A 12845-nucleotide genomic window follows, 5' to 3' on the forward strand; every position below is an offset into this window, starting at 1 on the left:
GACGTAATATGCGAGGCCGTTATTTTTTCTGAACAAAAGATATGCGGATAAAAGCAAACAATGAATATAACATTTTCTTGCAGTGGTAAGAAATTTCATTCAATAATAGATCAACTGTTGAATTCCATCTATCACTTTACGATATCATTCTTACCTTGGATTTATAAACATTCAGCATTCTCATATTCCTGCATTTATACATGTACCCCAATGTATGCAACAATGAATGCTGGGACCTATGATATGCTGGTTTGGCATAAGTTTTAAGAAAAGATTTAAATTGACGAAAATAGTAGAGCACATATGTGCAAGGTGTTAAACACAGTTTTGAATGTTCTGTGTGCCAATGGATACAGAAACTTGAATACACATGTGTTTTGATAAAAGTTAAGCTAGACAGATGTTCATTTTCTGTATCCAAAGCCAAACTGAAAAGGGCCGAGTTGCACACATATTCTGTTTCAGAAGAATTCTAAAATGGTTAAAACAAATGGGTTTCAGATGTAACTTTAAAAACTGTAAGGTTCATTTTTGAACTGTTGAAATAGTGTGCAATTTGTAGGGATGATGCCCACAGGCAGCCGACCCACAAGAAGTTCAAGCCTATATGAAACAACTACTTTTGACCAAAACACCTGACAAGAATTTTTCTTCAATTTTGTTTTAATAATGTTTTAAATTGTCAGCTATTTTAGTTACTTTATGCTTAAATTAAAGTAATATTTATTTATGAAGTTGCTTTTCTAAGTTTGCTGTACAGAACTACATTTTCATATCAAAATTGAGTAAATACTACCTTAAATACAAAAATTGGGAGACTTTCCATTCAGAAGCTCACATCAGTATAAAAAACTAATCTCTGGAACCTTTCCATATTTCTTTCACCGACACTTGATGACTTGACTGAATTATCAAGGTATAGTAACTTGAAGAAGCTGTTGCCCTTTTGACCATGAGAGCAAGCCACTGTTCACAGCTATACATGTACATGTACAATGTACACAGCCTGTGTGTAGACAAAATTGAACATAAAGGCAAGGTGGTGAAAACTTTAAGGGGTGACCAAAGAGAAGCTACAGGGAACACATTGGTGACTGAGAAAAATTTTACCATCCAGAGTGATAAGTGGAATTCAAATGTGACCATCTCACTTTACCTCCACAAAGCCCACTAGATATTCAAGAAAATAATAGAAAAATACATGTACTGTGATAACACTTCCATATTTCTCATTAATGTGTTTTAAAAAAGAAAGGGACTTCGTATATTACGATAATTTTAAACTGAGAAGGCAACTACATGTATTCTGGAATTTCTCAGTGTTCCAAAGAGGAAATTGTTTGAAAGACACCATTTCAAAAATTACATGCGAAAAAAGAGAGACTGAAAACTGTGAAACACACCAAAATCACTTCAATTCACATTTCCATAAAAGTATTTTCACCTTGCCTGAAGTAATGATTATTTTTACTGTTTTTCCCAGCCTGTCTTATCTTCACTTCTGCAACTATCCATTTGATTTTCTACATCCTGGACAAACAGGTTGGTGAACAACGGGTAAACCAACCCTTCTGATCAAGATCAAACTTCACCAAGTGAAGTTTTCCGTGTAACACTTAATGTAATGTAATGTGTAACACTCAGTGATGTCTGAGTTTTCTCTGTTAAAAATAATTGCTCGTTTTGTTTGCTCCTAAAAGTTTAATGAACTGTCAAATTTTCCCTTTTCAAAATATAAAGTCTTTGGTATGCTTTGAATTATTAAATGTGTTTCAGATTTCAAAGATCCGTCTTGGATGAATGCCAAAATCAGGCATGGAGACAGAAAGTCACTGGCAATAGGCCTACAACCCTTGGCAGGCAAAAATTGTTCTGGTAATGAAATAACTATAAAAACTACCATGGTAGCAAAATTTAATGTTTTACTTGTTCATTCAATCTTCACCCTTTGGAGGTTGGAAATAACAAGTTTGAACTTGGATGAGGAAATTGATACTGACACTCTGTCAAATAAAAAGTCAAACATTTATCTTCGGTTCTAAGCCAAGACTCATTATCGAGATGACAAATATCTAGACTGTTGTAAAAATTAAGGGCATAAGTTTGTGATGTCAGTTAATGAGGACGAAATGGAATGTGTTTATATGTGCTGTGACTTTGAAATGCTGAATACTTTTGATTTGTAAGGATATAAGTGTAAAGACTGATAAAACAACATGAAAATTTAACCAAAAATTACGCACACATTTCTGTAATACACAATCAAAATAGTTAAACCATTTTCTTTCTAACAAAATTAAAAACAGTAATTTTTGCCCTTTTAGATAAGATGCTCTCTAGTGTGGAAGCATTACGGTTCTGAAAGCATGCAGGAGTTACAGCACAACTGTGTAAAAAAAGGATAGTGAAAAGCACCCCAGAGATTTTCATCAAGACGCTGAGATTTCTTGAATGGTCAACTTCTGGGAACACATAAGTAGGCTATCGCTCTTGCCTCATGCTCTGTTAGGGGATCATCCAACAAGCTTTCTATTGGCCCTATTCAATCAAGAGCAAAGGTATGAATTCAATTCACAGGTGTTTTTCCATCTGAGAGAAGGTTGTATCCAAATAATGCTGCTTTATCTTTCAATAAATCTAAAACACAATGAGGTTACGTTCTGTTTGCATGTGTGCTTTGCGATGTGGACTGGATGGATCTCATCCCACCTCACTGCCATAGGAAACACACATTTAAACAAAGCGAGACATCATCATATTACAGGGTTATTACATACAAATCTATTGAAAGCTGCTTCAGCCAATAATTTGCCACTAACATGGGCACAAGTGCCAACCACAGCTACATAATTTAGACTGGGGCCAGAGGCTATCCCCTGACCTGGGTGCTCCAGCTGTCACACATGTATGCCTACCACACACACAGACAGGTTTCAGCATGTCCAAATGCAAATTGTACCTACCCACTCCACGCCTCTAGAAGTGGGGGCACAAGTGATGTGGTTGCTATTTACAAAGCGCCCTCTGTTGTTCTGTATAAATTCCATGATGAAGTTTTCTGAATGGAGGAAATGGCATGTCTCAAGGTACCCCCCCCAAAAAATTGGTTATTTGGATGCTTGCTTACAGTACTCTAAATGCAGTATGAGAGACAGGATTAAAGAGTGAAGTCTGGGTGTGCTGGCTTGATTGACCATGACTGACTTTTCAACTCCTGTTGCTCGAGTATCATACAATATGTAACAAAAATCATTTTCTCAATTTGATGAGATTCCTTGAAATCCAAGCAAGTGACTATAAAAAGAGTACGCAAGATAAATGGAAATACATGTATAAAAATTAACACACTTATGTAACAATAAAATCTATCTACTGACAAATGAAAAACTGTACATAAATGTTCAGTATAAAAAGGCACTTTCACAGCTTATTTTAGCTTTTTCACGAAAGAATTCTCAAGAGTAATGGACATGCGCCAATGTTGTCACTGAAGTCTTTTGTTCACTCCCAATGAATCTTACTATGGATTCATGAGCTTTTCCACGGACACACCTACAAAGCTGCTTTGGTTCATGTATTTGTGTGCATCCTCACACTTGGAAGATTGCCAGCTAGGCTTGAGCTGTCAAAACATTTTACGAAAATACTTTGCACGGTATCTATGATTACAAGTTCTGAAAATGAGATACGTAAATGAAACAAGAGGAAAAGTCAACTGATTTTTCTCAGAAATTAATCAGTTTGTCTCCATAACATGCTCCATTCCTCTATGTGAATGCGAGTTTCACAAATAGCCACCACAAATTTTAATCAGACAGGGCCATCCCTCCTACGTCAACTTGTTGAACAAATACAAAATACATACAAACAAAAGTAAGTTCATTTCCTGTATCTCACCAAAAAAAAATCCATAATACAAAAACACCCTATTCTTCACCCCCTTCATCCTTTGCAAAGCACTGAATTTGTTGTCTCTTCAGCTTACATATAACATGGAGTCAAGGGGACGTTATGGGAGACAGGCTGTAATCCCAAACCTGCTGCCATTCATGCTAACACACAGCCCTTGTAAACCACTCTTTCAAAAAGCAAGCTTAAAAATTATGTTCAAGCTTGACTTTCCACTTCTTTGAACCCCGCTAATGGCTGCATGAACACAACAGCATGCACCCCTCCAACAGCATTCTGCACGCTGTAGCTGCTCACGTTGGAACTCTTGTCCGGCCACGAATAACACTATCACAGCTGTAGAAAAGTTATCAAGCCTCTCAGAGTTCTTTGTTTATCTGAAAGCTCTGTTGAAGCTCCTGTCGTCGCTTGTCCTTGCTCGGTCTCATGCGACAGGCCATGGCACGGCCATTGGCACACTTCCTTTTATTGTACAGGTCTGCCCTGGTCGGCGACATTTTGTGCATGTCTCTCATGTGCATGGCAAGATAGTCAGTCCGTGCAAATCCCATCCCGCACCCATCGCACTTGTAAGGCTTCAGGTGGGTGAAAAGGTGCTCCCTCATGTGCTGTTTGCTCTTGAAGCGCTTGTTGCAATCGTTGAACTTGCACTGGTATGGCCGCCGGTCAAGATCCCCACTGTTGGTGTCTACGATAGTGTAGTACGGTGTCAGGTCGAGGCCCCCACCAATGTGAGTAGAGAGGGCCTCCGCACGAAAACTGGACGAGTCAGAGACTGCCTTGCTCCTTGGGCGACCGCGCTTCTTACCCCTCTTGATGTGGATCTTAAGCATGATTCCACGTTTCTTTCTAAAGGGCCTCTGTCTGTTAGGTTTGTACTCTGGGTCTTCATTCTCACTGTGTCTTCGTTGTTTCCCCTTAAAGGTGTAGTTGCCAGTTCTGCGCTTTGGCCTTCCAGATGGAGTGTACATTACATCTTCATCAGATTCATCCACAGAATCATTAACCTTGGTGGTCACATGATAGGTAGCTGAGCAATCTTGATCACTGGAATCAATTGAACTGCTACCCTCTTTGTCTTCCTCCTCCATTTCATCTTCTCTGGTCTCATCCTCTAGAGTTGCGTCAACCTTTTCTTCATTGTCTTCTTGCTTAAAGTCTTCCTTGCCAGTGCTTTCCTCTTGTTCAAGCTCCTCTTTCTTTGCCTCCTCTAGGATGTGTTCTTCCATTCTGTTCACCATCAAGTCGTAGTCATGGTTTACTTCGCCATTTTCTTGAGGAGATGTGGAAGTAGTTTTCAGACCAGAGGTTATTTCCTCTTGAACAAGGTCTTCGGTTACCTTGATGGGAATCAGCTGCTTCCTCTTGGACCAAGTGGCATCTGATTTGGGTGGGGTGATAGGGCTCTCCTTTGGGGATGTCTGTGCTTGAGCACTTCCTGGAGATATCTGGGACCCATTTGCACTGCCTGATTCAGCATCATCTAACTCCTCCTTTGGACTGACCTTAGACAGGGTGACTGGTGTAACAGTTGAGTCTTCATCTTCCTGGTTAGCAGCAACTCCAAAGAAATCAACTAGATCTTCATCCTGATCATCATCAACATGATGTGACCTCTTTCTACTCCTGCCCCGATGAACAATATCTGACCCACGCGGGAGAATGATAGTGGAAGGAGGCACAACCATGCTTCTGGAGCCTGGGGAAAAGCCATTTCGTACAGGACGGACAGTCACTTCATCAATTTTGGACTTTGATGCCAATGGTTGGTAACAAGTTTCTGGAATGTGATCAGTGGGTTTAAGTCGCTTCCCAGACTTGAACATCATTTCCAGCTCTTTGGCATCACCTTCAAAGCTGTGGTTCTTTTTGAGGTGGTCTGCCAAGTATTGCCAACGAGTAGTGTCAAAACTGCACTCACCACATTTGTATGGCCGTGAATGGATCCGCACATGATCAGTTAAGTTGTTTGAACGTTTGAAACGATTACCACAGATGTGGCAAGCATATGGCCTATCCTCTGGGTTCTCATCTGCCCTTGATCTCTTTCGGCGTCTTGGTGATTTTTGCTGGTCAGATGATCCTGAGGAGGAATGGCGTTTCTTTGGCGAACAAGGTACGGATTTAGGACTGGGTAGACTGGAAGGGATATGAGAGGGGCCAACATGAATGGGTGGTGGAATAAAGGATCCACTTGTTCCTGGCATATACTCTGGGGGAGGGTGATGCTGATGTGCCAAAGGTGGATGGCTAATTCTGCTCTCCATGCTTTCTCCCTGGCCATAGGGCAACTTCCCTGGTGGATCATCATAAAGAGAATGCAAGGCAGGTGGTGGAGGGGCAGGAGGTAGTGGCTTCGAGATTGGCTGCATGCTGTCCCGTGGAGACGTTACTTCTGCACCATTCTGTGGCTCGCGTGCGTACTCTGAAAACTGAACAGTCTTTTCAGGGTCACTGGGTACGTCAACTGGGTCAGTAGACTCTCTTCTGCTGGGACCTTCCAAAGGATGGCCTTTAGATGGGAGATTATTTATAGGGGTTTCTGTTGGCTTCTGCAGAGAAAGATCCTGTGCTTTCTGCGGTCCTTGATAGACCAGGGGAGGAGGTTGATCATTTTGTAACCCATTGTCCACCTGCCTGGGTATGTTTATCTCATGGTTTGGAGCAGTTCCACTGATGACCTGAGGGACACTGGTATCACCAGGCAATCCTTGTCTTAAGGGAGGAGCAGTGGCTCTGGCAGAAATGGGAGTCTCACCTTGAGCGACTGGTCTCCCAGGAATGTGTGCTGCGTGGGAGTAAGGATCCCCCATGGGTTGAGAGGATGTGCCATGGGGGTTGTTCTGCTCTAGGTGAATGGGCTGCTTACCAATCTCACTGAATTCATGGGGTGTTGGTACAATCTGCAGATCATGCGGTCGGGTTTCCTCTGAACGCTGCCTCCTTGAATTTGCCTTGTGATAATGACTGCTGGCACTGATTACTGCATCTGCCGGTTCCCTGTTGGTGGGGTTTCTCATCATGTGGTTCCCAACGCTCTCTTCATATGGATACTTGGGAAAAATGAACCTGTCTGGCTGGGTAGAGCCTGGACTAGCTGATGAGAAGGCAGCCTTGGGTGACGGGTATCCATGAGGTGGATACCCATTCTGCATGCGGAACTGCTGTCTTTCTTGCAGGCGTTTCCTCAGATGTTGGTGCTTCTGCTTTTCCCACCTATTTCTTGGCAGACGCTCCCGCTGATGCTTGTCAGGAGGCATTTTATGCATGTTCGGACGCTGCTTCTCAAGAACCTGATAGTCACGGCTTTCCGGATAACTATCTCCCCTATCCATCACTGGCGGGAAGCAATTTGGTGAAGGGAACCTAGATTCTGGCAGAGTAGCACCCATATGAGGAGGTCGATGGCAGTAGTTCATTGCAGCAGGTGGAGGCACAGGGAGGTGTCCAGGGAAATACGGATCCCTTGGATCCACCAACGACCCAGAATGAAACATGGAGATATAGGGATTACTAGGATGAGGAAACCTGGGAAGGTAAGGCTGTCCCGTCGACGGATCCATCATGGGAACTCCTATGGCATTGTACATTGCTCTGGGATCAAAGCTAGGAGAGGTGGGTCCAAACTGTTGTGGAGGATACTGTTGGCTGGGACGATTTAATGCCTCCAGGATGACACTCTTTCGTGGTGGATTAGTGCCCTCAATTCTGTCTGCAGCTTCACGCAGGGAACTGACCGCAGAAATGATGGGCAAGACCTGCTCTCTGGATGGCTTGCTTGTTTGAGGTACAGCTTGTCTGGTTTCAGCCGAGTTTGAAAGAGACAGAGACTTGGATGTTTGCTGCTGTTTATCAACAAGGTCTACTCCCTCACGCCTTCTTGGACTGGTAGCCCGATTTTCATTCGGAGTTTCATTCTTGGTGGCACTTGGCAACTCTGAAGTATGCATACCCCCCATATCATGTGAACTACACAAAGGAGACACAGCCTTTCTTAGAGAGCCCCCTACATACCCATCAGCAGGTATATTTACATGTACAACTTGTGGGTCTGCTTCTTCAAGATTAACAGGCTCCTGTTTTACCCTAACTGTACTGTCTACTGACAAATCTCTGCACTGCTTGGGAAGCTGTGGTCTGGGAACCCGAACTTGCTCAATGTCATCCTCAACTTCCTCCTCAGGACTTTCTCCTTCGTGGCTGTCCATTTCAACCGGATGATCTAATGCTCTTGAGTGAGATGATACTCCAGATTCCCTTGGTGATTGGATGCTTAATGTTTCATTGGCAGGGATGTCATCCATATCTGCTTCATCCAAGGTCAGGTATTCAGTTTTTACCCTAACATCTGGACTTGTGCTACACTTAGCTTGCTCTTGGCTGACATCTGTTACACTGGATTCATCCTCACCTTCTAGGCAATCAATATGAACTGGTTCAGTGGCCGGTGAGCTGACTGGAAAGACATTATCAGTTTCAGTCGATTCTGGAATCTCTGCTTCAGCAGTCCCATCCATGAAAGCCACATAGCCATCTTCATGTGGGTCACTCTCACTGCCCTCTGCATTTAAAACTGTGTAATAGGTATTTCTTGAACCAACCTCATCAGCTCTGTCTGTATCATCAAAAGTCTCATTGTTGGATGCCACTTCGTGAGCTTTAAGATACTTGGGTCTTATTTCGAGGTTTTCATCGTCAATGACAACACTTTCATCAAGGGCCTCTGAGGCCCCTGTCTGACTTTCCTCTTCATCCCTTAGGAGGATTGGTCTTGGCTGTATCTTGGAGACACCATCTTCTGCTAAAACAGATTCTTCATCAGAGTCATGGTCAGAGCTTGTCCACTCCAGAATATCTTCATCAGAATCAAAGTCGCTGAGTGATTTAATAGAGCCCTTGTTTTCAACCACATCATCCTCATGGTCATTTAGAGAAGTGTTTTCTGAATCACCTGGCAGAACCTCTGAAGTGACCTTAATGGTGTCAGTTTGAACTCCCTCATCTGATATTGATAAAAGTTCAGTTTGGTGGGTTTTACCTTCAGCTGAGAGGTCATTACTCAAACGAGTCTGGGTTCCAGCATCATCTGGGCTTTTGCTTACTTTTACAACATCAAAGGCAAAATGTTTAACTATAGTACTAGCATCACAGTCCAGGGAATCTTGATCTTGCTGCTTTTGTGTTACACAGGCAGGCACTAACTCAGTGTTCTGTTCTGTTGATGCATCTGTGCCATTATCAGTATCTTCTGAACAAGCAGGAATCACTTTAGGAATGGAAATTATTGTGTCTTTGGTTTTAGGGGTTACAGAACTGTCACTGGAGCCAGATTCTTGGGAGGAAAGCACCTGGACTCTATGAGCATCAGAAGAGCTCCCTATGGAAGACTCTAGACCTTGTGAATTCTCATTAACAATAGATGGTGTATTCTTACTGGACTTCAACTGCTCAGAACTGGCAGCCTCTGTGGTTTGACCGGATGTGTGTGAGTCGATTTCAGAGCTGTTTACTTTTATTTTTAAATCACCCATGCCTTTGTTATGGCGGGCAGTGCTGCACAACTGCTCCTGCTGGTCTGAGATTTCCATCCCATCCTGAGAACATAGTTTACTCACATCAGTCTCTGGTAAATGAGTGTAATCTTTTTTCACTTGAGTTTTTTCACTGCTTGAATATGTCACATCGGGAGCTATACCAGTGCCTGATCTGTCCACTTCTTTGGATGGCCTAGCATTATTAGCGCCACTTTCCTTTTCCTGGGTTGGATCAGTACTGTCCGGGGATGACTGCATATGAGTTATGTAATTGTGATCCGGTGGAACAGGTGTTGTAGGTTCTTTCCCATTGCCATCCTTTCCTTGATTACCTGATGCACCTTTATCAGCATGTTTATCAGAAGCTTTCTTGTCTGTCTTACGAGTGCCACCTCTAGAGTTGTCATCATCACTGCTGTCGTCATAACCATGGTATTTTTCACTTCCAAAGTAATCATTTGGCAAATCGTCATCATCTAGCTCCATTTCAGGATCTTCGTTGTCCGAGCGTTCATCTTCTTCACCCACAGGTCTTACTTCTCCCTCGACTTCCATCAAGTCTTCCTCCTCACCCTCACTACTTACAGGTGACGGCTGTGATTTTTTGGATTTGGAGGCTCTTTTCCTGCGGTATTCCGGCCCACCATGCTGCAGTTGAATGTGCTTCAGGACGTTGTCTTTGCGGGCAGACTTCCATCCGCACAAGCTGCAGCTGAATGGCTTGATGTGTGTTTTGATATGCTCCAACAAGCAGTGCTCTGAGGTGAACCCCTTGGAACAAATCTTGCAAGAGAAGGGCCGCTGAGATTTGTTCAGGTATCTCCCGTGGGTGTTGATCAAATTCCTAGTATTGGCATTTTGGTCTTTCAGAACCTTGGCTGCACAGTGACTAGCTGATCTACCATGCTCAGAGGATGATCGTCTCCGTTTCTTGCTGTGGTGCCTACTCTTTTTCTTTCTTTTCACACTCATGACAAGTTTTATTGGTGGCCTAGATTCTGAATCTGCGGTCTCTGTTATGACTGACAATCCTTCTGATTTCACTTCCTTAGCCACACAAGCCTTCTTGAAAGTTGCATTCCACTTCTTAGCAGCTGGGTTGTCCGCCAGAGTTGATGGCACTGGTTTTGGAAAAATTCTTGCACATCTTGGCAGCAGGTATTTGTCCTGCTTTTCATCAGGATCCTTGTTTACAAATTCTGGATTCTGGCTCGGCAGCAAGTGATGACACCTGACAACATGCCTCTCTAAGTCTACCAAGGCTTTGAAGCGAAGCTTACAAATGGAACAGATTATGTTAAATGCTGGCTTCTCTGGCACACAAGGTCTGCTGTGGTGGAAGGACAGCGAAGCCTTAAATGCAAATCTTGCGTCACATGCGTTGCACCTGTATGGCAGTCTGACATGCTCAGGAATATTGTCAGTGTGCATCTCAGCTGCCAAATGGTTGAAAAGACTCGCCTTGCTAACAAACAGCTTTTTGCACTTCTCACACTGGAATATCTTGATGCCTCCTTTAGTTGAGGCAGTGGTAGGTACCTCTGATGTCCCACTTCCAGTCGTTATCACCTCGGACTTCATAGAACCAGAGTCAGCATCTCTGGTGGGAGTTGCGCTGATGTCTGACCCACTGGTGCATGATGTTGATTGCATGAGCTCCAGCTCAGGATTGGGGCACAGCGACTTTTGCCTTTGAGGCTGGACACTAGCGACTGGCTGCTTCCCAATGACGACAGGCCGATTGAAGGAGCTGATGGCCGTGTGGCCAGAAACTGTTGGAGTCACCTGCATTACCGATCCCTGTGATGCAGTGGTACTCGCTAGGAAACCTCTTTGTGCTACACTGGAAGAAACTGTCATCCCTGCAGGCTCCTGGGAGACAGAGGTGTCACAGTGGTGCCGAGTGTTCAGCAGATTCTTAACGGTGTTGACGGGGAGTATGGAGCTGCCAGGCTGGATGATGGGCAACTGCCCTGTGTTTCCCTCTTGGCTCTCCTTCCCGACGACTATCAGGTTGCCGTGGCTGTCGAGCTTCAGGGTGTCACCTCGCTGGAGCAGAAACACCGTCTGCTGGGGTTTGATGAGGGTGGGTGTGGGTGAGCTACAGGTGAAGATTGTGTTGTTTGCTTGTGGCGTGCTGCTCACTGGAAGTTGATGAGCAGTCTGAAAAAGAAATAAACAGGTAGAAGATAGAGTTCAAGATTATGTACGGTATTCTCATGTCAGTAATGTTTAGTAAACTCCAGTTTGATCTGGTCATTTTACGTGAGTGACACAGATGTACTATATCATTCTCCCAACAATGCTGTCTCATTTTAAATTATTTGTTTCTGTACTATCAGGGTTGTATGTGGCCACATAAAGTAAGCTGAAAAAGCTAGGGAAAATAGGTGAAATTTAGAGAGATCCCATAATTTTGTAGAGAGCAGGTGTACAAAAAAGCTGAAATTCAGATTAAAAATCTAAACAAAAAAAGCCGAAATCAGACAAAAAGCTAACTTTCACACCCCTGGCTATATATTCAAAACAAGTGATTGCTTTTATGTTGAGAATAAGGTTTGTGTATCAATCACGTGTGTAAACAAGGATAACCTGATCTTCAAAATTTCATTAACCCCTTCTCGGCGGGAATTTCTTTCCAAAAGCCGACTCCCAGAATTCCAGCCTTGCTTGGCCACGAAGGCTACCTGCCAAACCGCAAATTCTTTGAATTATACGGTGAAAAGGCTGATTGTTCGGTGGCATGCGGCTCTACTTAAGCTTCCACATTCCCGTTGCCTCTTTTCAAAGTGGGGACTATTGTGAATCTGGCGATTATGATGCAAAATTGGTCTTTTCATTTCTGGGCTACACACAGAGACCAATTACCATATACACAAGAGCCAGGGTCTGCCTTCTTTCACCGTGTTCGCTCGAGCGTGGGCCGAGAATAATAGCTGAAAAGCGGGCTAAGGATCTCAATTTTTACAGCGGCTATAGCCGCCTCCCGGTGCGAAGGGGTTAAAGACCATCCGTGTTGAGATACTTTATTACCGGAATAAATATAAACTTGGCCGGTCTTAAACATGCATTTAAGACTGGCTAAGGAGAATGGATGTGACTACGTCCAAGTCGCAGGTGAAGGCATTATCAGTGTTCAATCTCCTGAACCTTAAATGTTAGTTTAAGACCGTCCAAACACACGTTTACTACCATTCAAAAAACTTAGTCAGAGAGTCAACAGAATATACGATGGATTTTCAACAATTTTGTTGTAGAATTTTACTGTCATTTCCTGAACACCCCCGTCCATTTACTTTACAATTGTCCAAAAGAATCTCCTTATATGGACTTAGTACACAAGTGGCGAGCTGCATGCATACAGACTCTTGACCAATCAGAATTGATTAAACTGTCTCATAT

At 43.3% G+C, this 12845-nt stretch overlaps 1 protein-coding gene across 7 annotated transcripts in view; it reads right to left on the reverse strand.

Moving 5' to 3' along the window:
- Window positions 1-645: 645 nt before the first annotated feature.
- LOC110975629 (uncharacterized) overlaps window positions 646-12845 on the reverse strand; it is a 41800-nt gene continuing 29600 nt past the window's right edge. For all 7 annotated transcript variants that reach the window (XM_022228245.2, XM_022228243.2, XM_022228248.2 and 4 more), the window contains one exon: window positions 646-11606. In XM_022228245.2, the coding sequence (XP_022083937.2) occupies window positions 4269-11606 (7338 nt within the window). In that variant the 3' untranslated portion in view covers window positions 646-4268. The remainder of the gene's footprint in view (window positions 11607-12845) is intronic.

Source organism: Acanthaster planci, linkage group LG06 (genome assembly GCF_054643075.1).
Source record: "Acanthaster planci isolate LZ-2023a linkage group LG06, COTS_SCS, whole genome shotgun sequence".
NCBI lineage: Eukaryota > Metazoa > Echinodermata > Asteroidea > Valvatida > Acanthasteridae > Acanthaster > Acanthaster planci.